At 42.7% G+C, this 25,730-nt stretch overlaps 3 protein-coding genes across 5 annotated transcripts in view; 2 read left to right on the top strand and 1 right to left on the bottom strand.

Annotated features, from left to right (window-relative positions):
- Positions 1-2,208: 2,208 nt before the first annotated feature.
- LOC129355142 (metabotropic glutamate receptor 7-like) overlaps positions 2,209-25,730 on the top strand; it is a 56,958-nt gene continuing 33,436 nt past the window's right edge. The window contains exons 1-2 of one of the 2 annotated variants that reach the window (XM_055024692.1): positions 2,209-2,669; positions 2,742-2,958. In XM_055024692.1, coding sequence (XP_054880667.1) covers positions 2,535-2,669; positions 2,742-2,958 — 352 coding nt within the window. In that variant the 5' untranslated portion in view covers positions 2,209-2,534. Of the gene's footprint in view, positions 2,959-25,730 lie in introns of both variants that reach the window. The other variant, XM_055024691.1, reaches the window with a different exon arrangement.
- Positions 13,940-17,962, top strand: LOC129355144 (uncharacterized). 2 transcript variants are annotated; one of them, XM_055024696.1, is made up of 10 exons: positions 13,940-14,192; positions 14,563-14,699; positions 15,077-15,382; positions 15,675-15,757; positions 15,881-15,933; positions 16,230-16,272; positions 16,408-16,481; positions 16,692-16,811; positions 16,919-17,229; positions 17,834-17,962. In XM_055024696.1, exons 3-10 carry the CDS (start codon positions 15,199-15,201, stop codon positions 17,845-17,847), a joined length of 882 nt encoding a protein of 293 aa, XP_054880671.1. In that variant the 5' UTR covers positions 13,940-14,192; positions 14,563-14,699; positions 15,077-15,198; the 3' UTR covers positions 17,848-17,962. The 2 variants fall into 2 exon arrangements, with proteins under 2 accessions (XP_054880671.1, XP_054880669.1); XM_055024694.1 differs by lacking the exon at positions 17,834-17,962 and having other exon boundaries at positions 16,919-17,466.
- On the bottom strand, positions 18,875-21,780 carry LOC129355143 (uncharacterized). Its single transcript, XM_055024693.1, has 3 exons — positions 20,854-21,780; positions 20,089-20,307; positions 18,875-19,714 (listed from the first exon to the last, which is right to left on the bottom strand). The coding sequence occupies exons 1-3, from the start codon at positions 21,594-21,596 to the stop codon at positions 19,507-19,509; spliced, it is 1,170 nt and encodes a 389-aa protein (XP_054880668.1). The 5' UTR covers positions 21,597-21,780; the 3' UTR covers positions 18,875-19,506.

The following is a 25,730-nucleotide window of genomic DNA, read 5'->3' as shown; positions in this document are numbered from 1 at the left end:
CTAGCCAGCAGCAGTTAGCAAACATCTACTGAGTTCATGATAGGAGATGCTGCTCAGAGGTAAAAATTTTGTTAAAACAGGAGCCATGTTGCAACAGTTTCCTGGAGGCGGAGCTTCAGAAAGAGGAGCACCTTCTTAAAGAGACAGAGCCCAATTTCAAGGCGTTAAATCAGGAAGTAAATTTTTTTGAGTCATATTTGATATATGAACACCTGAATGTATCATAGTTACTGAGCTATGAAATGACAAACGCGTGCCTCTGTCCCTTTAATAAAAACCTGACGGTAAAGTCAAAACATCCAGCTGGATCGCTAACTGAATGCTAACTGGCCTGGAAGCAGCTCAGAGTCTGATGCTGGGATGAACTGTATTTATTACTGATGATGTCAGAACTTCTTTTCCCCTGTTTCAGCTAAAGGTCAGAGGTCAACATGAAACCTGTGTGTTTCTGCTGATGGATCTGCGCCTCTCTTGTGTCTACTTCCTGTTTGTGTTCAGTTCCTCTTTGGCGTCTCTGCAGTTTTAGTTTGTTTGGTTTACATCCATAAAGTTCATCTTTATGGATTTTTAGATCTTTTGGACTCGTCTCTGCAGTGAGGCCCAGTCAGAAGGTTCTGGTTCTGGGATCGCAGACGTTGTAAATCGGCTCCTGGTTCCGCCTGATTTATCCGTGAAACGGGACAAACGTCCGTCTCTGCTGCAGCTTGACCCGATCGGTGTCAGCAGAGGCGCTGCGGGCCGGCGCCGACAAATAAAGGCTGAGTGAAAGTGAGACGGATGATGAAGATTAGAGGATGAAAGGAGCGAACGAGCCGTTAGCAGTCTGAGCGCGGAGTCATTGTTTCACAAATAAAATGATAATCATCATGTAGAATCCATCAGAACCGCCGACAGGAGCAGCCAGTCAGTAAGTGGAGCTTGTTGCTTTCTGCTTCATTTCTCCGTCTGCAGGAGAAAAACAGAGAGTTGATGAACGCCTGAGTGTGTGTGTGTGTGTGTGTGTGTTACAGAGTGAGTGTGTGTGTGTGTGTGTGTGTGTGTTACAGAGTGAGTGTGTGTGTGTGTGTGTGTGTGTTACAAAGTGTGTGTGTGTGTGTGTCTGTGTGTGTGTGTGTGTTACAGAGTGAGTGTGTGTGTGTGTGTGTGTCTGTGTGTGTGTGTGTGTTACAGAGTGAGTGTGTGTGTGTGTGTGTTACAGAGTGTGTGTGTGTGTGTGTGTGTGTGTGTGTGTGTTACAGAGTGTGTGTGTGTGTGTGTGTGTGTGTTACAGAGTGTGTGTGTGTGTGTGTGTGTGTGTGTGTGTGTGTTACAGAGTGTGTGTGTGTGTGTGTGTGTGTGTGTTACAGAGTGTGTGTGTGTTACAGAAAATGAGAGGTTGTAATGAAACAGTAATTGCAGCAGAGTCGGGGTAATTAAGTATTATTAGTTTCTCTGTTTCACCTTCAGAGCTCAAGTTCTTCCTTGACAACATCCGTCTGGTTGAGAACTCCGGATCGGAGCCAGTCCGGATCCAGGATGTTTTTCCAGGTCCAACTCTGAACAGCTGGTTCTGTAACTGGATCTGAATCTGCTTCTGCAGTTGTTCTAATCATGAAGCAGAGGTTGTAACATTTTAAGCACATTTATAGGCCACAGGGTCACATGGCAGGACAGGAGGAGCTGCAGACCAAACAGTTCCCTGAACCGATGGTTCTCCTCCTCCGGTTCCCTGAACCGATGGTTCTCCTCCTCCGGTTCCCTGAACCGATGGTTCTCCTCCTCCGGTTCCCTGAACCGATGTCTGCAGGATAAAATAAATGTTTTAAAATATACAGTGTAACATGTAAATATAGATATTTATACAACCATGAAATACAATAAATTGCAACTTAAATGATACTGAAATGAAAAACAAAACATATTTAATGCAACATTTTTCACATAAATCTTTCTGAACATTTTTGCAAAGATATAAAAATATTTGTTAAAAGTCTAACTAAAACTGAAAAAAATAACGATAAAAAATAATATATTTATAATAAATTGAATTATAATATATGATGTACAATTTATGTAATTAGATTATTTGTTATAGATAATAAATTATAGAAAATATATAATAGAATTAAAATTAATTACAATGACTTTTATAATAATTATTAGGTCATTTTTAAAATAAAAATATCTACAGTCATTGACCTATTAAAGGTCACAATAATAAAAAGGTTTGAATGAATTTATATTTTTTGTAAAACATCCCATAATATGAAGGTTTTGCTGTGAAACCTGCAGCGTTTTGAGCGCCAAATGACTGACCTTTGACCTTATTGGAATTAGCAGGACCTTTAATCCGGCGAAGGTCAGGCGATCAGCGGCTAATTAGAGGGAATCTGCTGGGAAAACAGAGTTTCTGCAAATCTTTCCTGAACGAAAGGTTCCTGGGAACGGATTGAATAACCCTGCGACCTTTCACGGCTCTGGTGTAATTACTGCGACCGGCGCCGCTCTCAGCCGGGTCAAACCCATTCTCCAGCAGGCACCGCTTTTTCTTCTTCATGTTTTGGATCTTCTTCCAGAAACCTGTCAGAAAATTCCCACGTTCTGCTTTGCGGCAAACGCACCGCAGGAGGCGAGGCAGACGGTCCGAGTTGGTTGAAGCAGAAATCCGTTTGATTTCCATAATGCTGCAGGTTTGGTTTTTCTCCTCAGATGAATTGCAGCTGAACATTTTTCCTTCTGACTCCTCCGCTCGTTCCTTTCAGATCCCTCAGATCAGCTACGCATCCACGGCCCCGGAGCTGAGCGACGACCGCCGCTACGACTTCTTCTCGCGCGTGGTTCCTCCAGACAGCTTCCAGGCGCAGGCCATGGTGGACGTCGTGAAGGCCATGGGCTGGAACTACGTCTCCACCGTGGCGTCTGAGGGCAGCTACGGCGAGAAGGGGGTGGAGGCCTTCATGCAGCTCTCCAGAGAGGCAGGTGAGTCCGGGCCGGTCCTGAAACCAGAACCTGCTGGTTCCCGGTGAAACCGGAACCTGCTGGTCCCTGGTGAAACCGGAACCAAACCGGAACCTGCCGGTCCCTGGTGGGTCCATTTCCATCAGGACTGACACACTGAGACATTGCGCCATGAGCTGAAGGTATAAGCTGTGATTTCTACCAGCTCACCTCCAAACTTGTGCTTCCGTTGGACTTTTCCAAAATAAGTCAGCTCATCGAGGACAAAACGTTTCAGCAAATCTTAATCAGCGTTTCTATTCAGCAAAATTGTTTATGAAATTTCAAATTGTGCAATTATCTGGTCAGAGGAAACGCAGAAACAGAAACTGCCAGAAAACGTAGCAAGTCATTTGTGTTCAAAGCACAAACTGCTGAAGAAATAAAAACCATCAAAAGTGATCAATAGGAGTGATTTCCTTTGAGCCGCACAGATGAAGTCTGTTGATGTGAAGTTCTGCTGACTCTTTGGTTTTCCTGCAGAAGGTTTCTGCTTGTTGTGAACGTGTGACTCACCCCTTCATTCCTCAGAAACAGGGTTCATGTTGTGATCGGGTCGTTGCAGGGCTGCACCAGGTCAATAACTGGCCGTCGTTCATGGACACCAACTTCCTGTTTCTGTGCGTCGGCTTGATTTACGACGTTATTAAATCTGCGGACTCATCTTCATGAGTAAATTCTGGATTTTATTTATTTATTCACAGAAAAACAAGCAGCAGATTAATGAAGATTTAACGCCACCAACTGTGACCAGAGTCCCTGCTGCAGCCATGCAGTTTCCCATGGCGGCGTTTGCTTTCAGACATCGGGGCCTGGACCCGCTAACAGAACCAGAACCAGAACCAGAACCTGAACCAGAACCTGAACCTGAACCCAGCTAACGGTCTGGACCCGCTAACAGAACCAGAACCAGAACCAGAACCTGAACCTGAACCCAGCTAACGGTCTGGACCCGCTAACAGAACCAGAACCAGAACCAGAACCTGAACCAGAACCAGAACCTGAACCCAGCTAACGGTCTGGACCCGCTAACAGAACCAGAACCAGAACCTGAACCAGAACCAGAACCTGAACCCAGCTAACGGTCTGGACCCGCTAACAGAACCAGAACCAGAACCTGAACCAGAACCAGAACCTGAACCTGAACCCAGCTAACGGTCTGGACCCGTTAACAGAACCAGAACCAGAACCAGAACCTGAACCAGAACCAGAACCTGAACCCAGCTAACGGTCTGGACCTGCTAACAGTGTTTGTAAAGTTACACATGAAAAAATAATATGCAATAATTTGAGGTTTAAATTTTAGCTGCTATTAGAAAAAACATTTTTGCGTTTTCAAAATCTTATTTTCTCCGTGTTTTTTCTTTTTGCAACAATCACAGTTTCAAACTAACTATTTAGCAAGCTACACATTGGGATGATGAGCTAAGTATTTAGCTCTAGGCTAAAAGTTCTGAGCCAAAAAAATTAGCTTCAAATGTAATATTTAACTTTGAGCTAAATATTTAGCTAACATGCAAATTCACTTGCTAATATCGGAAGTGGACTTCCAAAATAAAAGCTGAGTCTTCATAACTTTCTAAACTCCTGCTGTCGAATCGCTTCATTTTGCTTCTGTTCCTTTTTTGTCCAACATTTAAACTGAAAACGAAGGATGAACCGTTTGAAAGGCAATGCAGCAACAGAGATGCAGCAACAGATGCAGCAACAGATGCAGCAATATTCAGGAAGAGAAGGTTGAAACACCCAGCTTTTATTCTGATAATCCAATCTTGCTTATTGCTAAGTGAATCAGCTAAACCTCTAGCTCTGAGCTAGCTAGAGAACCAAGTAAGTATTTAGTTTCTAACCACCAGACATGATGCTTTTTGATCAGTTCAGAGTCTGATTTCAGTTTGAAGCTGAGGAATATTTTGTTTTTCTATTTTCTGTGTGTGTGTGTGTGTGTGTGTGTGTGTGTGTGTGTGTGTGTGTGTGTGTGTGTGTGTGTGTGTGTTGTGTGTGTGTGTGTGTGTGTGTGTGTGTGTGTGTGTGTTCTGGGTCTCATTGAATCCAAAAAGCCAAACGAAATGCTGCAGATCAACTGTTGACTCACAGAAGCTTGAAAGGAATTCATTCTGTCTCCCGTGTCGCTGATCGCTCTCTGAATAATCTCGCTGACATTTCCAGCAATCTGATGACTCTCCGCGGCGCGGCGGTCAGGAGCATCCTGACATTTGCGCGCAGGAGTTTTTAGGGGATTATGAAAGGAGCAGAGCGCGGAGGACGCCCCGCAGATCCAGCCGCGGCGGGCGGCGCCTGCACCGGTTCAGCCGCGGAGCGTTGATCTGCGCGGCTTTAACTGGACTGGATTAAATGAAGTCCAAGCGGCGCCTCAGCGCTCCTTTAATGGAAATGTCAGAAGAAACTAATCAAACTGAGGAGCTGAGACAGTTTCAAAGCTTCAGCAGAAACGTTTCAGTCAGCGGTTCTGGTTGCCAGAGTCAGTGGACCGCCTCATCAGAATCAGAACCGCAGATTTTACGCTCTTCACCGTCATTGAGATGCACGCCCACACACACACACACACACACACACACACACACACACACACACACACACACACACACACACACACACACACACATTTATTGGATGTTTTGGTCTGAATCAGTTTTTCTTCTGATTAATTAAATCATCACCTCAAGCATCTTTTTGTATTTTACTGAGATATTAAATTGATTTGATCTGAAACATTTCAGGTTTTCATGTCCTCAGCAGCAGCAAGCCGTCATGTAAAACTGGTTTCCAGTCAGACCGAATAACGGACTGGGTCGGCTCTGACACGGTTTCCTCTGAATCAGCAGGAGAGGAAGCTGCTGACGGGCCTGAAGGAGGAACCAGCAGCTTCTCTTGTCCTATTTGCTTCCTCAGCCGCAGGATGATTTAATTCAAATGTTTGCATCTGCAGCGTCAGACTGCTGCAGGATCACAGACTGAAGGAAAACAGCTAAAAATGTGTCAGATTTTCATTTCTGCCAAAGTTTACATAACTTACTGATTCTGCCGCCGGGCGAAGCTCCGGGGTCATAAAGTCGTAAAAGTTCTTTATGGATATTCCCAGGTTTCTATTTAATTATGAATTAATGTTAGTCTTTCCTCTGGGGTCTGAAGCTGCGCCACAAACAGCAAACGAGCGTCGATGTGCAACGATCAGCCTGGAAAAGCAGATAAGTTTCTGATAAACGACTCGGTTTTATGGTGAGAGCCACAAAAAAACTGAAAGTTAAAATGAGCAAAAGACAGAACAAAGTTTTTCGCTAAACTAAACTGTAACAGATTCCCTCCAGACGGGGCGGCTGCTGATTCTGAACCATCATTTTCCACATTTCAAATGGAGGAGCTCTGCAAAAAGAACCATTTCATTCAATCATAAACATATTCCAATTAAACCTAGTTATCAGTTAACGCATCAGCTTGCAGCATTCAGTCCTCCTGACCAGCAGGGGGCAACAGTGGAGAGGAAATCCTCTCCTTTAAAAGGAAGAAACCTCCAGCAGAACCAGAACCGGGCTCGGTTCCAGCAGCCATGGAGGTTTGAGAGGAGAGGGACAGAGAAGCAGAACTTCCTGTTCGCCGGCTGCTCTGCAGAGAAAACACAAAGTTAACGTAAAGTAACAGGAAGTAATGCTTATTGGAGAGTAGTAGGAGGAGAAAGTGTGGTTCTCTGAAGACATTCTGACACAGTTCATCCTAAACGTCCTTGTTTAACTTCTCCGTTTCCGACTGTGTTCCTGTAATCGGGCCGTTAGCGTCGCAGCAGCAGCTCGTCCTGCAGAATGTCAGGGTGCAGAGGAGACGTTTAATGGCGTCCTGCAGGCAGCATGAATATTTAATCTGGTCGCTTCATCTGAGCTGCAGCTGCTGCTTCACATTAAAACGCGCCTGGTTTCAGATGCCCTCATAAACCAAACATCCAGCAGCATCTGGTGGCTGCAGCTCTGATCCAGGTGAGGATCCTGTAGATCTACAAGCTCCAGACACTGAAGCTGTTTGAGTTCAAAACGAGAGCAGAAACTCAACCTCCCGTTCAAACGGTTCCTGAACACAGGCTGTTCAGGTCCAGTTACTCTGAAAGCAAAACGCGACCTTCATGCAGAACCGATAAGTTTGAGGACTGATGGGGATTTAAAGCCTCTGGTAGCTGAACTGTGATGATGTGATGAAGAGGAAAACATTAATAATCTGCTGAATCCTGCTAGCAGATTTTCTCTGAATGAGACTCAGACCTTCAGTCTGTTCCTGTCATGTTGCTGTGATGCAGAAGCTCTGCAGAGCTTCACATCTAGCCTGTGGCTACATGTTTTTAACACAATCGCATTTTGTTCTTTTTATCAGACAAAAGTTGGATCTGAAACCTTTCAGTCTGCATGTTTCTGGTTCGCCTGTAAAGCCGATGCACAGCAGCAGCCCTGGACACACACACACACACACACACACACACACACACACACACACACACACACACACTCAGCACACTGGGTTTTAATTTGATTGTCGTTTCTAGTTGTGCTACAAAGACTTAGCCTTTGAGTGAAGCTGTGCTAGCTTAAAATAGCATGTCATGTAGCAGCTAATGCTAATGTCAGTGTCCAGATTTCTAAAGATCAGGGAAAGTCTGGAAGACATTTTGCTCCAATCTGATGGTTAAAGAACCTGAATAACAGATTCAAATCGATCTCATGTTTGTTTAATTAATAATTTAGCAGAAAAAAGTGTTTTTGAATTGAAGACTTTGCTTAATTGAGGAGCCACAGATCCTGCAATAAACCCAATAACGTTTTTAATCCCGTTCTTCCACTGATTATTTTCTGACCCTCTGAACAGTGGCGGAGCTAGACTTTTTTCAAGGGGTGGCCAAAGGGTGAGCAAGGCTTCATCAGAGGGTCCATATACAAATGATGAACGAAAGGAAACAAATATTTTCTCTCACACACTCAAATTAAAATGGTTTATTTAACAAAGATTTGCCATGACCAAACAAGACGTTACACGGCTCTATGGACCAGTGAACATGTAAATGTAAACTCAGAGCCCAGAATATGACCAAAAATAAATTCTCATAAATAAATAAATAAACTGGTGCTTCTGGTGTGCAATAGGTTGTGCTGGGTGGGGCAGTTCAGTGCCATTTCCTTCTGCTTCACTGTCTTCCTCCCCAGAGTCTGACTCTGAATCTGTATCACCCTCATCTCTCTCTGGAACTTAACTGGAAATGCATAAACAGACACAATAAAAAATGCAAAAAGCATCATGCTAACCTTTAGAATTAGGCTTATTGGATTTTAATACTTAATAACTCTCTGTCACAGAGAGTTATTAAGTATTAACCCGCTGGTGATCCACTTGGGCCTGGAGTCTCCTGGCTGGATTCTCCAGGTTGGTCACTGCTGCAGGGTTCTGTCTGGTCCTGGTCACTGCTGCAGGGTTCTGTCTGGTTCTGTCTGGCCCTGGTTTTTGCCTCTTTAAGAAGAACTGGGAGACTTTCCCTTTTCTCTTCATTTGGGCTCTACACAAAATAAGACAGCCTGGTATTTATACTTCATGACTGTTTGGCAGAGACACTATTTTAACTATTATTCAAACTATAGTTTTAGTTTTCTCTAGCTAGCTAAAATACTAAATTAAAAATACATAATTAAAATTAATTAATATAACTAGTGAGGTTATAATTCAAAGCTTTCATATGACATAGCCTACTTACATTTCAGTCATTATAAAACTTAATGGTTTTTCTCATATTCTTACCACACATTTCAAGCAAGAGCTGGGAGAAATAAACATTAGAGGGCAGCATGTCACTAAAACATATGTTAAAAGAATCTGTCTAAAATACGATCTATTAGCACTAGCATGGCTAATGTAATATATTAGCATGGCTAATATAATAAACCAGACACTACGCAGCGGTGCACAACCATTTTGTTTCTTTTTAGAAATGTATGACAAGAGCCGCCTCTCATTAGGAAAGTAACAGCGGTTACTGCTGAGCGGTAAAATGTTGGAAATACCTGCAGAACTCCTGACGCTGTAACTCTAAAGCCGTTGATGTGTTTTGGATCAAGCAGGAACTACATGTCAGTTTAACCAATGAACAGCGTCGGGCATCGGGCTGCCTTCAGGGACAGTCGGAAAGTACAGTTTTCCTGGCAAATCTTTGCCGATCTCATAAGTATTATATTATAAAATGACCATTTCCAGTGGGGTGGCAGTAGGGGGGGCAAGGGCTCTGTTGGGGGTGGCAAGTGCCACCCCGGCCACCCCTCAGGCTCTGCCACTGCCTCTGAAGATTTATCTCAACGCTCTGAGCGTCAAATTACTGAGAAATCAGGTCATGCTGTCAGCATCTGACATGCTGAGGTGAGAGAATCTACAGCGGTGCACATGAAGCGTCTGCATAAAATTCAAAATCAAAAGTACTTTATTGATTCCCAGGGGAAATTAGTCAGTGATTCTATGTTAGCTTAGCATCTGGAGGCGATGAGTTAATGACAGAAGGTCAAAATGTCTGCAGAGTTTATTACCTACGTGGAGATGAACCAGGATTGTAAATGGGTTCTGGCTGCTTTATGAATAGTTTTATTTGTTTTTGAGCGTCTTTGTTTTATTCTGGAGGTTTGTTTTTATCCATCCATCCATCCATCCATCCATCCATCCATCCATCCCATCCATCCATCCATCCATCCATCCATCCATCCATCCATCCATCCATTTTCTGATCACCCTTCTCCCTAACGGGGTCGAAAGGTGCTGGTGCCTCTCCAGCTGCGTTCCGGGCGAGAGGCGGGGTTCACCCTGGACAAGTCGCCAGTCTGTCGCAGGGCGCTTTGTTTTTATTGAAGTGTAAATGGAGGTTTGTGTCCGGTTCTGGTGTCGGTGGATCCTGGCAGCTGCCCCAGCTCGCGGCTTGGTGTCTGCCTCATTCAGAGCGAACTGCCTCAGCGTGCGGCTCTTAGTTGGTTTGGAGAGCAGAATGTAACCCACGTTAAAATGTGACGTAAATGGGAATAAATAGTTGATTAAAAGTCTGTAGACAGAAAATCATGTCGCTGTTCCTTTAAGGGACCAGCGTCACAGGTGACGCTGAGTGACGCTGCAGTGAGTGACGCTGCAGCGCACAGGCCGGCGGGAGAGAGAGCAGAGGAGGAATCAGAGGAAAAGAGCGGTGATTAATTAACAGCAAAAGTTAATATTATAGTTGAGAAACATAATCTATCTGGTCGGGAACTGACGGGAATTTTATGAGAACTAAGCTACATCGGTTTCGGTGAGTTTTATGTTTATTTTTTCCGCACTTCACTGTGTTGTACTTTTTCTTTTGGCGGAGAGCTAATGCTAAAAAACGTAGCCGTTACGAAGAAATGCTCCGTCATAAAATGTTATTTGGTCAACATATTGGGTTTAAGAAGAACTTATTAGTATAATTTGAGGATTTAAAAAGAGTTTTATTGTTGGGAGCGAGGATTGGTCTGCCGTGTGCGGCCTGCACATTTACAGACGGGATTCAAGATGGCGACCCAGACCTTCAATTCGTCTTCTCCATCGCATTAGGGAGGGACTCTCCTGCATGTGGTAACTCGCTGCCAGGGCGGTAGGAGCATCAGGAACTAGATCGAACTGAGAACTTATTTAATTATTTTTTTGTTTTGGACTGAGTTGAACTAAAAGTTTCTATTGAACTGAATACCTGAATTCATATTTGGACTTGAACTCGAATTTAAAGTGCCATACTTTAATTTTCATATGTTATGTCTTTGAATGTGATTTGAATAATTGTGGTCCATTTTGGTTTGATTGTGTTGGAGGTATTTTCTTACCTGTAAAAGAAAGGAAACGAGTTAACTCAAGAAAAATGGGAATCCTAAAATAGGTGCAATCTTATTTGACAGACTAAGTCAAATTAGTCTGTCTAAAATAACCTAGGAGAACGGAGATCGATTAAGTTAGATTAGTCTTATTAAAATAAACTAGGTAAACTAAAGGGCAAAAAGAAAGAGTGATATACTCTTGAATGATTATTTTTTTATCCCCTTTCATTTTTATGAAAGGGGACAAAACTCCTTAGAGCCTAGAACTGGTCCAGTGGAGCAGTTAGTGGTGTGATACCGGTGCTACAACAATGAGGGCTTTCTGTGAAACCACTGAGATGTTTTCCACTCTCCCAACATGCAGCCGTCAGTCAGGCCAGCTCCTGCTCTGAGTGCTGGCTGCGGTGGAAGGAGGTGATTGGAGCGTCAGCAGCCTTGACCCCTGGACCTGCACAGAGCGTTTCACCTCCAGTGCTTCCAGTTAAAACTCTGACACTTGGAGCGCTTCCTGTCAATCCACATCAGCTGGAAGGAAACATAAGTGCAGAAAATGTGTCTGAAATCAGCATTCAGCCTCCCGACACGCCTGGGAGCAGTGAATGGGAGCCATGAGAGAGTAACTGGGAGTAATGGATGTGATGTGGTGGGGGAGCGTCTCCTGGTTGACAGGTTTTCCAGTGAACCGGAGCAGCAACCTGCTGGGACCGAAAGAAAATCCTGTTTTATTAGGTTTAGCGCCGTTGCAGCGTTTGTTCTGCAGAGTGTCACGCCTCGGAGCGCAACACGGGAACAGAAACGCAGAAATTATGTTTGATCATCCGACAAAATCAATAACTGATGGAGCTGCTGTCATGCGGGGAACCCTCTGCGTTTCCCATCTCACTGCATTAAAACATTAAAACGAGCCGCCGACATGCAGGCGATGAGCTCATCCATCAGCCGCCGCTCCGCGCTGACGGCCCAGTCATAACATCACACATGAGCCGATCCATCACCTGACGCTGCGGGTTCTATACCTCACAACCCAAAGGAACGACGCTTCACTTCCAGCTCCGGTCCAACGGGCCGGACAGGAGAAACTCAGGACCTTTACCCTCATGACTGAGACAATATCCATCACTGGGCAGAATGATGCTTACATTTTATTGTGAAGGATCACTAGTCTTGGTTCTGGTTCTGGTCTTGATTCTGGTTCTGGCCTCGGTTCTGGTTCTGGTCTTGGTTCTGGTTCTGGTCTTGGTTCTGGTTCTGGTCTTGGTTCTGATATTGATTCTGGTTCTGGCCTCGGTTGTGGTTGTGGTTATGGTCTTGGTTCTGGGCCCGGTTCTGGCCTCGGTTCTGGACTTGGTTCTGATATTGATTCTGGTTCTGGTCTTGGTTCTGGTCTTGGTTCTGGTTCTGGTCTTGGTTCTGGTCCTGGTTCTGGTTTTGGTTCTGGTCTTGGTTTTGGTTCTGGTCTTGGTTCTGGTTCTGGTCTTGGTTCTGGTTCTGGTTCTGGTTTTGGTTCTGGTCTTGGTTTTGGTTCTGGTTCTGGTCCTGGTTCTGGTCTTGGTTCTGGTCTTGGTCTTGGTTCTGGTCTTGGTTCTGGTCCTGGTTCTGGTCTTGGTTCTGGTCTTGGTCTTGGTTCTGGTCTTGGTTCTGGTCCTGGTTCTGGTTCTGGTCTTGGTCTTGGTTCTGGTCCTGGTTCTGACCTCGGTTCTGGTCTTGGTCTTGGTTCTGGTCCTGGTTCTGACCTCGGTTCTGGTCTTGGTCTTGGTTCTGGCCTCGGTTCTGGTCCTGGTTCTGACCTCGGTTCTGGTCTTGGTCTTGGTTCTGGTCTCGGTATTGGTTCTGGTCTCGGTATTGGTTCTGGTCTCGGTTCTGGGTCTCAGATGAACCCACCTGGACTCCTTTATTCTCTGAAGCTGATCAGTTTCCGATCTATAAAGTCGTTTCTAATTGGTTCAGTTTTAATAAACTCTCTGGACCTGCACGCGGTTTTCCTCTGGTTCTGGTCCAACCGGGACAATTACAGAACCACTGGAGCTACCAGGACCAGAGGACCGGTGTTTTGTAAAATTTTAAGCAGGATCGGGGTGATCGGTGATAAATAATGCTAGAATAAATGTGTCCTTTTATTCCGCCACAGATTACAGTAAATTACGGTGGCCCTGAGGTGCAAAACACAACAACATTAACGAAAAACACAACATTAACAAAAACACAACATTAACGAAAACACAACAACATTAACAAAAACACAACAACATTAACGAAAACACAACAACATTAACAAAAACACAACAACATTAACGAAAACACAACATTAACGAAAACACAACAACATTAACGAAAACACAACAACATTAAGGAAAACACAACAACATTAACGAAAACACAACAACATTAACGAAAACACAACAACATTAACAAAAACACAACAACATTAACGAAAACACAACAACATTAACAAAAACACAACAACATTAACGAAAACACAACAACATTAACGAAAACACAACAACATTAACAAAAACACAACAACATTAACAAAAAAAACAACAACATTAACGAAAACACAACAACATTAACGAAAACACAACAACATTAACAAAAACACAACAACATTAACGAAAACACAACAACATTAACGAAAACACAACAACATTAAGGAAAACACAACAACATTAACGAAAACACAACAACATTAACGAAAACACAAACATTAACAAAAACACAACAACATTAACGAAAACACAACAACATTAACAAAAACACAACAACATTAACGAAAACACAACAACATTAACGAAAACACAACAACATTAACGAAAACACAACAACATTAACGAAAACACAACAACATTAACAAAAACACAACAACATTAACGAAAACACAACAACATTAACGAAAACACAACAACATTAACAAAAACACAACAACATTAACGAAAACACAACAACATTAACAAAAACACAACAACATTAACGAAAACACAACAACATTAACAAAAACACAAACAACATTAACGAAAACACAACAACATTAACAAAAACACAACAACATTAAAAAAACACAACAACATTAACAAAAACACAACAACATTAACAAAAACACAACAACATTAACGAAAACACAACGGAAGAGGTAGGTCCCAGTGGGAGACCTAAGAAGTCGCTGATTGGACGACAGGTCGTTTTACTTTTGAACCGGAAGTTATGCTGGAGTGCTTCTTTTGAATGAGAACCCAAGGAAGCGGGAACACAGTCACTTCGCCATGTATTGCCCGAACTGTGGAAAGGAGGTGGTTGAGCCGTCACCAAATTTTTGCAGTAATTGTGGCAAAAGGCTTGAAGAAACTTGTATGGCGGATACTCCACAATGTTCAAGTAAGTTAAAAAGCATAAAGGAAGATTCATATTTCTTATGGATGTAGTAACTTGCTAACGCTAGTGGTCTCCAGACCGTGTCCAGTCATTTAGTTGTTCATTATAAATGCAATTAAAAGTACACAAAGTCGCTATAATACAGCAGAATTGTATTAGCTATATATCGTAAGGTCCGTTACAGCCTTAGGCACTACTTTTTTAGGATAATTTGTGTCGTTCTGGTTCTGCTGCACTGCGATCAGGCTAGCCGCCTTTCGGAAGCGAACTCGCACTTAATTTATACTTGTGGCAGCTTTACTTCAGTTCGTAATACATATCGTCTGTTTGCATGAATGTGATGTGCGACATTTTTTATTTGCTTTACTTCTAGCACAACAGACTATCCCATCCTGCCCTACACCAGCCCTCAGCACCTTCCTTGAATACAGAAAAAAGAAAAATGAGGAGCGACAAAAATATTCTCTTGGGAAAAAGGGGTTAAAACAAAAGGACAAAAAGAAAGTTAGGGTAGGTCCGGTATGGCTCCAACCAAAACAAGCAGCTTTTAACTAATGGACTTGCTTAAAGAAAGTTCTGCATAGCACAGCTATACAGAATAATTGTTTAACAGTAACAGCAAACTGTCAATTCATGATCAGTCAAAACAGTAAATCATCTATTGATTAATTACTGAGTAATAGTTGTCAAAGCATTGTTCTGTTTGTATCCAAATCTGTAGTTCAAAAGTAAAAGCTTGAAAATGACTGATATGAATAGCTAATGGATCTGTTTGCATGTTATTGTAATATAAGCCAGGAGGAATTAAAAACAACACATTTTTTTTTACTATTCTTTAAAAAAGAAAAAAAACATAGCTCAATCTTCCACATAATTTTTTGTTTCAGATAAATATTGGATTGATGACCATTCTGAACAATTGTCTAAACCACGGCGTGGAAAAACCATTTCGGTTGCAACAAACCCAGAAGTCTCTGCCACACCTCTCCTCAGTCTTGCTATTAAAAAAATGAAGGACTTCAACAAAGATGTCAAAGATGGACCTTTCCTCCTTCTGTACCCAGATGGGACAGAGGTTATTAATATCCCTGGGACACAAACACCTTTTACCCTTGCAGCTTACAAGGCTGAAGTTGGCAAGACATATCAAAGGATATGTCTTTTCCTCTGCTTGAAAAGAGACTTTGAAGAAGGTAAGCTCAGATGTCTGCGCTTACATTGGCACATTGCAATAACTGCAATAAATCTAAATCTTAAAGCTGTGCAATTAAGCATTAGTGGCATGAATCAATAAAGTAATAGGTGTACATAGATTGGCTCTGACATGTGAAGTTACTTTCTGGACACTTGATAGGTACATTCAGTTTTTTGTTTTTACCAGTGCTATGTTTGTCCTTTCTGATACAATGTAATATAGTTGACCGAATACAGTACTATCACTTAGTAGAAGTTAAGTTGGTTTGTTTTTTTCCCCTTGTTTTGCAGTTGGAAAATTGTCAGACTTGTCCGATTCTGACCCAGAGATTGTTATTAGAAAATCCTCCGACTTTGATCTTGCTGATACACTGGTAAGTCCAACTTCAAATGTATTTGGTCTGTCATTTTTATTTGGTTGAGTGATCACAACAAGCGCATTTTACCTAAGCTTCATTGGACTATGAAGATGTTAAATTGTGTTTCATTTTCTTCAGCCATGGGAACCTATGGATGAGAGCAGTCGTTTACAACAGGTGGCAGAAACACAGTAAGTTATATTTTAGGGACATATCATAGCATGATGTGTGTACATGTATCAATAGTATTATAACCTTCATTGCATTTCATATAGTATGGATTGGTGACATGTTGAATGTGGATATTTGTAAATTATGTGGTTATGGGAACATGTCCAATGAAGTTTTTTTTTTTTTTTTTCAAGATGCTTGTTTTTAAATGTTGAATATACTGGATTGGAAATAATTATTAGACCACCCTTGCTTTCTTCATATGACTTCATATGTTCAAATTACCCATTAATATGTTTTTTCATTGTCCTTTAAGTAATGGTGTTGGGGATCTTGCACTTGCAAATGAAGTAAAACAGGTACAACTTTTTATTATGTCACACCACAATCCACAGATTTTTATCTCAAACCTTTTAGTAAAATATTTTGATAATTAAAATAACTGTAGAATAGTCAATTATTAAGTTTCATTTTACTCTTTTCTCTGTTTTCAGGTTATGGATTTGGATGACAACAGCAACAATCCAAGCACCAGTGAATGTGTCCCTGTCCAGAGCTCCTGTTACAGGTGTGTAATGGCTTCTGTCATAAAGAAGAAGGGTGTGTGTTGTGTCATCATGACAAGGTGATACTGATAGATCTATTGTGTCATCTAAAGTGCATTTATTTACTTCGAATGTTGTAAATATAACTTCTGACATAAATGGAATGTTTTGTGAAGGACAGTTGGAAGTTCCCCCCCCTCCATCTATATTGTGTGCACGTTTTTGCTCCACAGAGACTACACCAATCTCTTTGAGCCCATTGTTATTGATGATGATGATGATGATGATGATGATGATGGGATTGAATATTTAACCGAAGACAAAAAGCAAGACCTGCCCCCAGAAGAACATGCGTTAGTAATTTTAATATTTTGTATTAAATTAACCAGCATCCTGCTCATGCATAATTACATAATGCTAAGTGTGATCAGTCAACTGCTTTAAAATATTTTTTTTCTAGAGAAACAAATGTGCAGCCACATGATATTATTGCAGAACTGGCCATGGGTATTGACCACAAGAAAGTCAGCCGGTTCAATATATGTCGGACTGATGTGTGGGATGGAGCTGTTCGGGGCTTTCAGAGGAGCACATACTCCGACAAGAATGACATGTTCATCAAATTTAACGATGATGCTGGCTGGTTGGAGGAAGGGTTGGACACAGGTGGCCCGAGGCGTGAGTTTCTCACGCTTCTCATGGCCATTCTGAGAAATCGCCCGATCTTTGATGGACCCCCAGAAAGTCGTTACATTGTGTGCAATTCGAGAGGTGAGACATTTTTTTGGGTTTGTGAAGTGGTAGTACTTCTAAAATCAAAATTTGCTGAAAAATCAGCTTATGTTTTTGTCATAAGCAGATCTAAGATTTAATTACCCACAGTAATTCTGTGCTCTGTACAACAGCTGCCAGGGAAGATGAGTATTTTTTAGCAGGAAAGATGATTGCCGTATGTATTGTACATGGGGGACCAGCACCACATTTTCTCTCAAAGAACCTGGTCAACTACATGATAGGGAATCCAAGTTTCAGCGCCACTGTTGAAGATGTTAAAGATGAGGAGATAGGGAAAGTTCTGAAACAGGTAGGAAATTACCTAGGCATAGGGAATAGATTTATTGTATGCCAACTGGAGATTATTTTCATTATTATTATTATTTTCAGATTGAGATTACGAAATGATTATGACAAAGTACCAAGTTTGTTTTATCAAAGCTTGACAAATGTTTTTGCTGTGAAAGGCCCGATTTCAGCCTGTCTCAACAGATGTTACATTACAAACACACAAAATGTTAATGCTATGTTTTTATTCATAACAAAGATGTTTTTAAATTTATAGTTCTGTACTTCTTCTGGAATACTGCTTGTTTTGTAGGTCCTGGAAGCTGATTCAGATGAATCTCTGCTAAATGTAATTTTGCAAAACAGTGGGATGTTCCAAACTGCTGGATGCTTCAGAGGGGTGAAGGCTTCTGAGAAGAAAGCTTTTGTAGAGGAGTATCTCAGATGGTACATCCTTGACAGAAACCACAGTGCCATTCAACGGTAATCAATAAATAGTTATAAATAATTAAAAACTATTCTGAAGTTCTATGCTCAGTACTCAAGATCATTGAGTGTTGATCTAGAGTATCAATGCTCAATGTCAATACTGTGAACAACTGCCACTGACATCATGACACTAATTAACTAAGAAAAACTAATTAGGTATAAAAAATTGGGATCAGATTAGAGATATGACATTAGTAGATCAGACATCAAATTTAACCAGCTTCCTTCCTTAATTGTTTTTGTTTTTAATCTGTTGTAGGTAACACATCTTTTTGTGTTTTTCTGAAAAATTGTGTGAAATATTAGAATATACAGAGCAATACTTGCCAAATTCTGAGTTTCACCACTTCTATCATCCATTCGGAATTTTATGTGCAACAGGTTTTGAATCGTTGTTCACCATTACACAGATTAATCATAGGCATGGCACATGAAAAATATTTCAATGTGACTTATAAAAATATACTGTTGCATGACAATTTCGTTTTTTGCACAATGAAAACATTTTTAAGTTTCAATTTTATATTTTACTTTTAATGATAACTTTTGAGCACTGTGGAAAATTAGCTTTACTTTTTATTTTTTGTTTATCTTTTTGACTTTATATATACTCTATCAATACAGTACATTGCTTATCGTTAACAGATTCAAAGATGGACTGGCAAGTCTTGGTTTTTTTGCTGCACTGCAGCAGCATTCCAGTGTCCTGTCCCCAGTCCTATGTTTCTCTGCCAAGGCTCTGACTGCTTCAGACTTGGAGACCATGTTCCAACCAGATCTCAGCCCTGTAGGAAGCAACAGGCGGCAAAAGAGGGCAAAACAATTGTCTTCTGGGCAGATTATTTGCTTGATTGCGAAGGTTAGTAAGAACAAATTGTGTTATTCTAAAATTGTTTGTTTTATTGGAAAACAAAAATAAAAAGAAATAATTTGTACAAGGCATTATCTATTAACTACATTGTTTATCATCTTTCAGAGAAAACAACTGCTGTATCTCTAGAGGAAGTCCTGATGTTTGCAACAGGTCTCACAACGATTCCACCAGCAGGCATGATGCCATCCCCACATCTTGAGTTTTTGAGTGATTCACCCTTTCCTATTGCAAACACCTGTGCAAACACACTTAAACTGCCACTTTTGGAATCTTACGCTGATTTTAGAGCTAACATGGACTTTGGAATACAAAATGCTCCGGGATTTGGATGTTACTAAAATTGAAAAACATGGTTTCTTGGTTAAATGTGTTTCCAAAAAATAGTTTGTTTTGCAAAACCTTTTTCTTGTTATGTTCTTTCTCGCAACTTTTAGCAAGTTAAAACAAATACTCAAAACTGTTAATTAAGAGTGTAATGTCAGATTTTATCTTCATAGTTCAAACTAAATGCACAATTTTGTGTATTAAAAAAAGTTTAATTCTGAATAACAATGAAGTTTTCACTTTATATCAACAAAATGAACAGGAGACAAAATATAAGATTTGATGTTGCTTGTTTGTGTTCACAGCCTCGCAATGTTTTTGAGCAATAAATACAATTCCATTGCTGACTCCCAGTCTTGTGACTGCTGTTGTCCATGTTGTTGCATGGCTTCCTGTAGGTATTCCTCGATGTCTTTATCCCCACACAACTCTGTCACCTGACTTGCTTCTGGGAAAACATCCAGATCGCTGTCCTCAACAGGAAATCCACAATCTCTTGATCCATATCTGCAAAGTCAGAATATAATTAATAATAGAATTGTGACAGCTGTTTTCTCTATTTAGTACAAATACTTGGAATCGTCTTTTTTTTTGCTGGCTATAGTGAGCACTATCAGTGACAGCTTATACAGTGTATCACAAAAGCAAATACACCCTTCACATATAAGCTGTACTCACACTACTTTTCATTGTGTCAAAGTGAATTGTTGGTGTTATCCCATGACAAAATATACTTTAATAGCTGCGGAATGTGAAGGGTGTACTTTTGTGTACATTAATAGCTATAGGTTACTTGTACATAGATAATAAGTGTCCTAACAACACTTCTGCATTGTTATGTAATGTCAAGCATTATTTCTATTTGTGAAGATGTCAATTACCTGTGAGGCAAGAGATAGAGTTCGTTAGGAATCCCCCCAGGACATGATGCAAGTCTGCTTGGCCGGATCCTGTGGTTATTCCAGAGACCTTTGCATTCATCCAGGTCTTTCTGCAGAACTCTGGTGAAGCAGAATCTGAGCAAGCACTGGTGCTCATGGCTTCCGTTGAAGTTTCCAGAGTCTCTTAAATCTCCGAACAAGTCCATCCAAAACTGAGACCTGAGGATAAATTGAATTAGAAACGGTTCTGTTCTTTTTCATATTAAAATGATAAAAACAAATTGTCCTTCTCCATGTCCATAACATTGAAAGCATGCTATAAATGTATGTCACACTGAATATCGCGCCCTACTTTTCCACGTGCAAACTAAAACTTTGTATAACATCTGATACCAAACAATGAAAAATTATAACTTGGACAAAAAAATTGCAAAAGCCTTATGAAAATAAATGTTTGAAACAAATTCACTTATTACCTGGCAACACGATAGCCATGTGACTGTCAACTCCATAGGCACTTCCTATGAAGTTGTCATGACAACAATAAACAAATCACAAGCTTAAACCTGCCTAACTAGAAAAATTTGCTTCACTGACATCTGACTTATGTGTATGTTGCTATAATCACCAGAACCTTGTTTTTCACACAAAGAGTTTGGACGTACTTTATAAATCCGTTTAAACTCAGACTTTATGCTTACATGGACTTTACACTGTGATCAGCTTTCGCTGTACTTCACATCTGAAAAACACAGATGTACCCACCTTCCTCTCCTGAAAGAAGACCACCATGACTCGATGCGTTGATTCCCTGTGGATGATCCGTAACTGTGGCTTGATGATCCAGCATAATAATCCGTATGCGCATGCCGGAGGGTACATTGTACTGCTGCCATAGTCCCGTTCTCTGTGCCTAGGTCTGTTCGCAGTCTCATTGGTATTACGCCAAGACTCTTGACACAGTTTATGTAATGCTGGGCAATGACAGAGGGATTGTTGTTTGTTGCCCCACAAACAAGCCACATCATTCTTCTAGAAAACCCATCAATGCATCCTGAGATGGCCAAGCCGAATGGCTTCAGTTTGTCGTAGCCATCTACATGCCATATGTAATTGGGCCCCATAGAGTGGTACGTGCGTCTGGTAAACTTCCTGCGAGTCCTCAGAGCGATGCCCTGAGGATTCAGCTGCCTCAGCAGTCTCATTACAACATCACGTTTGACACGCAGGTTGTGTTTTTGTTTGAGAACCTGCCACATGGTCCGATAGCCAAATAATTGGCCTGGTCCTCTAAGCTCGGTCATAATGGCACGTCTCACGTCAGAAAGTGGAGAGTAGTTGCCTCGTCTATGCAGCCCTGCTACTTTCAAATGAGCCTTTAAAGAACGCAGGCTAACCGACACTTCGTGGTTGGTCTGGAGCATGTCCAGTATCACCTCGTATGTATATCCTGACTCAAAATATTCCCGAATAACGGTACTGAGGTTTGGATCACTGAGAACATTCATGTTTTTAGCAATCAAGTTAAAGCCAGAATAACTTCCGGTTCAAAAGAGAAACGACCTGTCGTCCAATCAGCGACTTCTTAGGTCTCCCACTGGGACCTACCTCTTCCGTTGTGTTTTCGTTAATGTTGTTGTGTTTTCGTTAATGTTGTTGTGTTTTTGTTAATGTTGTTGTGTTTTCGTTAATGTTGTTTTGTTTTCGTTAATGTTGTTGTGTTTTTGTTAATGTTGTTGTGTTTTTGTTAATGTTGTTGTGTTTTCGTTAATGTTGTTGTGTTTTTGTTAATGTTGTTGTGTTTTCGTTAATGTTGTTGTGTTTTTGTTAATGTTGTTGTGTTTTCGTTAATGTTGTTGTGTTTTTGTTAATGTTGTTGTGTTTTCGTTAATGTTGTTGTGTTTTTGTTAATGTTGTTGTGTTTTTGTTAATGTTGTTGTGTTTTGCACCTCAGGGCCACCGTAGTAAATTCATTCACACAACAAACAGTAATTTTACAAACGGCTTCCCGTACTCACTCACCTGAGCCTGAAGTTACTGGGTGGAGCTCCGTGAAACCCGGGTGGAGCTCCGTGAAACCCGGGTGGAGCTCCGAGAAACCCGGGTGGAGCTCCGTGAAACCCGGGTGGAGCTCCGTGAAACCCGGGTGGAGCTCCGTGAAACCCGGGTGGAGCTCCATGAAACCCGGGTGGAGCTCCATGAAACCCGGGTGGAGCTCCATGAAACCCGGGTGGAGCTCCGAGTCCCTCTGTGACAGAGGAGGACGAAAAGGAAGGAAGCGCTGTGATTGGTCGGGATGAGGAGTTTGACTTCATTCGTCTGAAAGTCGATGGAGACGAGTCCTGAGCGAAGCCTTTCCTCGCCTGCGGCCCGTCGCCGAAATACCTCCTCTCAGGCCCACCCCGTCCCTCGGAGCAAAGCCTCATGGGAAATCTGTCCTCACACAGCTTCTCACCACAGAGACCAGGCCCGATGTCGCTGCGCCGGGTCGGTCAGAAACTAAACACTGACTGATGGTCCGGCAGCCCGCCGAGGTGCAGGCCGCTCTGCTGACGGTCATGGTTCTGACCCAGTTTGGACTGGGCTTCAGGCGGCATTCACAGGCTGCAAAACAAACCCAGATCATCAGCCCTCCACCACCGTGCTCTGCAACCGCAGCAGCGGGTTGAGACGAAAACGTTTGTTTGGTTCCATCCTGGTTCTATCAGTCTCGTCTCTGCTAACTTCAGTGCAGCGGCCATCTTGTCTTTCTTCTATTTCAGTTCTTCCAAACGACCCCACTGGCTCAGTGTCATGACCTTTAACCTTCTAACTGAGGCCTATAGAGTTTTAGATGGCGCTCTTGAGCTTCATCCTCTGACCTTCATCGTCTGAGAGCATGATGAACTTCCGACGGTCTAATGATGACCTTTGACCCTTCCCAGATTGATGGGGTCATTGCTGTTAGAGTATGGAGCCAAGTTAGTGCCATAAAGTTTGTTCAGATGAAACTGGAAATGAAAACTTTAGATTAAAGTTATTTCAGTTCCAAGTTTTTTTCTGTTGTTTTTTTAACAAGCTTTATGGCACCAGTTTGGCTCCATAGTTTCAACTCTGACTTTTGTTCCCGCTTTCCAAAGGCCGATGCATCGTAATGTGTTGTAATCTGGATTAGGATCAGGTGACTGTATATTTAAAAACTCAGAACATGAGTTCATTTTCTCCCTGGTTGTCTGTTTACTGCTGTTATAATATCTGTAATGAAGGCATTTAGTTGAGCAGCAATGAGGCGCAGCAACAGCTTCCATACATTACAAGTTATTATTTGTGTTTGGATGATTAAACTGTGGCTCGTCTGTCAGATTGAAACGTTCAGGGAAAATAATACTCCCAGTTTCAGCTCAGTTTCTCTTTTTGTCTCTTTGTTCCGGAGCAGAAGAGGGAACTGGTGGTTCTGATGCTGTCGCCAGTCTGCAGGCTGGATGTGGATAATTCCTGGGTTTCTCTCCATGTGGAGATCCTGCAGGCTGTGGCGTGTTGCGCTGCAGGCTTTCAGAGACACGCAGGGAAAACAGGCTCTCTGTGGAGGTAAATCAGGCTGAATTAAAGTGGAATCATCCTTTAATCTGAAATGAAAACAACTCCAGAGGCTTTATTTTTAGCTGCTGGCTGCCATCAAACACTCATCAGATCCTCTTTGTCAGTGCGAAGACCTTCTGCTGTGTCGTAACGAGCTGCCGTGAGGCTGAACTGTGAAATGCTGAGGCGCCAAGCGCGACGCAGCGGAGCTGAGAGGAGCCGATTTCCACGTCTTCCTCCGTTCACTCCCACATGCCGGCGCTCAGCTGGAGACGTCTTGTGACTGAGCGGCCGCCTCTGTTCTGCTTCCAGCAGCTCCAAGTGTTTCCTTGTCCGCGCTCTGAGCAGAGCCTCCTCTGTCATCCTCCCACATCATCATGACGAAACTCAACTCGCCGACCTCGTCGGGACGCTGCGGCGAGCCGGAGCTCACCACACGTTGCTGCAGCAACCAGCAGCTTCCAGGTTCTCTGCTGCAGAAACACAGAAACCTCCTCCATGAACACCAGGCTCTGCAGCTCATCCCTGAAACTGAGTCAGTCTTCCTCACCTCCTCATCATCAGTACATGTGTCTTGGTGGGTTTGGTCGGTCTGAGATTGGACCACCAGTGCATCTGATCCCAGTAGCACCATCCACAAGCTGCAGCAGGTGAGCTCTAGCCCCAGCCGTATCGCAGCAGGCCGGCCGCCTGAGATGGGAGACACATTTGGGGGCGTCTTCTCCCTGTAGGTCGTGACCTGATCCAGGACCTGGAGGGCAGATTGACTCAGAAGGGATCGGATGGGACCAGGACTGAGGGACAAACACACTGAACCAGCTGTGATCATGATGACCAGAGCTCCCAGTTCAAGCACCAGCAAGAGAACTACAGCCGGGTCAGAACCTGCAGCAGAGTCTCTGCATCAATCTGTGCAGGATCCTGAATCCTGAGCCCTTCATCATCCTCCATCATGAGTCTGTCAGAGAACAGCCTGTTTCCGTTCCCTAATGACTCAGCATCACATCTTCGTTTCCTGGATTCCTGCTCCTGCTGCCGCCAAGGAGGTCAGAGGTCAGCAGCAGCGCGACAGCACCACTGGATTGTCCCATCAGTCCGCTTTCACCCGACTCCAGTCCGTCTGTCAAGAAACTCTGGTTCGGTTGGTGAGGTGTGAACGCTAACTGACCTCTGACCTCTCTTCCTCCAAACCTCAGTCTGGGGTTGGTTTGAATGTGAACACTAAGCGGACCAGAGACCGCTCCAAAACAGGAAGTGGACTACAGCGCAGGGCATTCTGGGTAACCAGAGCTAACATGTTAGCTTAGCGTTAGCAGCAGAAATGGCTCCTGGTCTTCAGCCAAAGACTAAAGAGAAATCACTAAACTCTGACGCCTCCATATTGTTTCATCTGGTGAAACAGGAAGTTGCTCTCAGCGTCTTCAGAGGTTTTAGTGTTGTTTCCTGCAGTGGTTGTTGGTGCAGCGCCCCCACAGGCCAGGAGGGGAACAGGCTGGTTTGACTCAGGACCACAGCAGCTGGAGGTTCTGTTCCAGATGTTCTGGTTCTAGTAGAACCGGGTCGACCAGACCATCAGGAAGGAAACAGACTAAAACTTAAATTATTCCAGGCATTAGTCGGTCCAGATCAGAATCGACTGTCATTCGTCCTCCTGTGCTGTAGATAGTTGATTATTTCACTATGATGATGCTGTTAGATTACATTCTGACTGATCTCTGCCTCCTCCAGTCCATTCTGTGTCAGCAGTAATTAGCTGACAGGAATGACCGCTTCTCACCCTGAAGAGGTTCGATGTGTGAACCAGTCTGGCAGCTAAAACTTCACATCTCCATGTGAATAAGAGATGCTGCTGTTTCTATGGAGCTTCAGCTCAGATTGGGAGCTGAGTTGGTTCAGAGGCTCAGCACGTCACAGCTTGTTGCTGGAATCCGAGGCGATGAGATCCAATCCGCCTGAGCCGAGCCGAACAGGTCGGTGGCCGAGCGCGCGGAGTCCAGAAAAGGTTCCGGCAGAACCAGGAGCCGGGCTTCGGGCCGCAGCTCCGTCAGGAACCACGCCGTTTCCCTGAAGCGCGCGGCTCTTTA

Source organism: Poeciliopsis prolifica, unplaced genomic scaffold (genome assembly GCF_027474105.1).
Source record: "Poeciliopsis prolifica strain line A6 unplaced genomic scaffold, Auburn_PproV2 SCAFFOLD125, whole genome shotgun sequence".
Lineage (NCBI taxonomy): Eukaryota > Metazoa > Chordata > Actinopteri > Cyprinodontiformes > Poeciliidae > Poeciliopsis > Poeciliopsis prolifica.
This window is presented reverse-complemented; position numbering and strand designations above follow the sequence as displayed.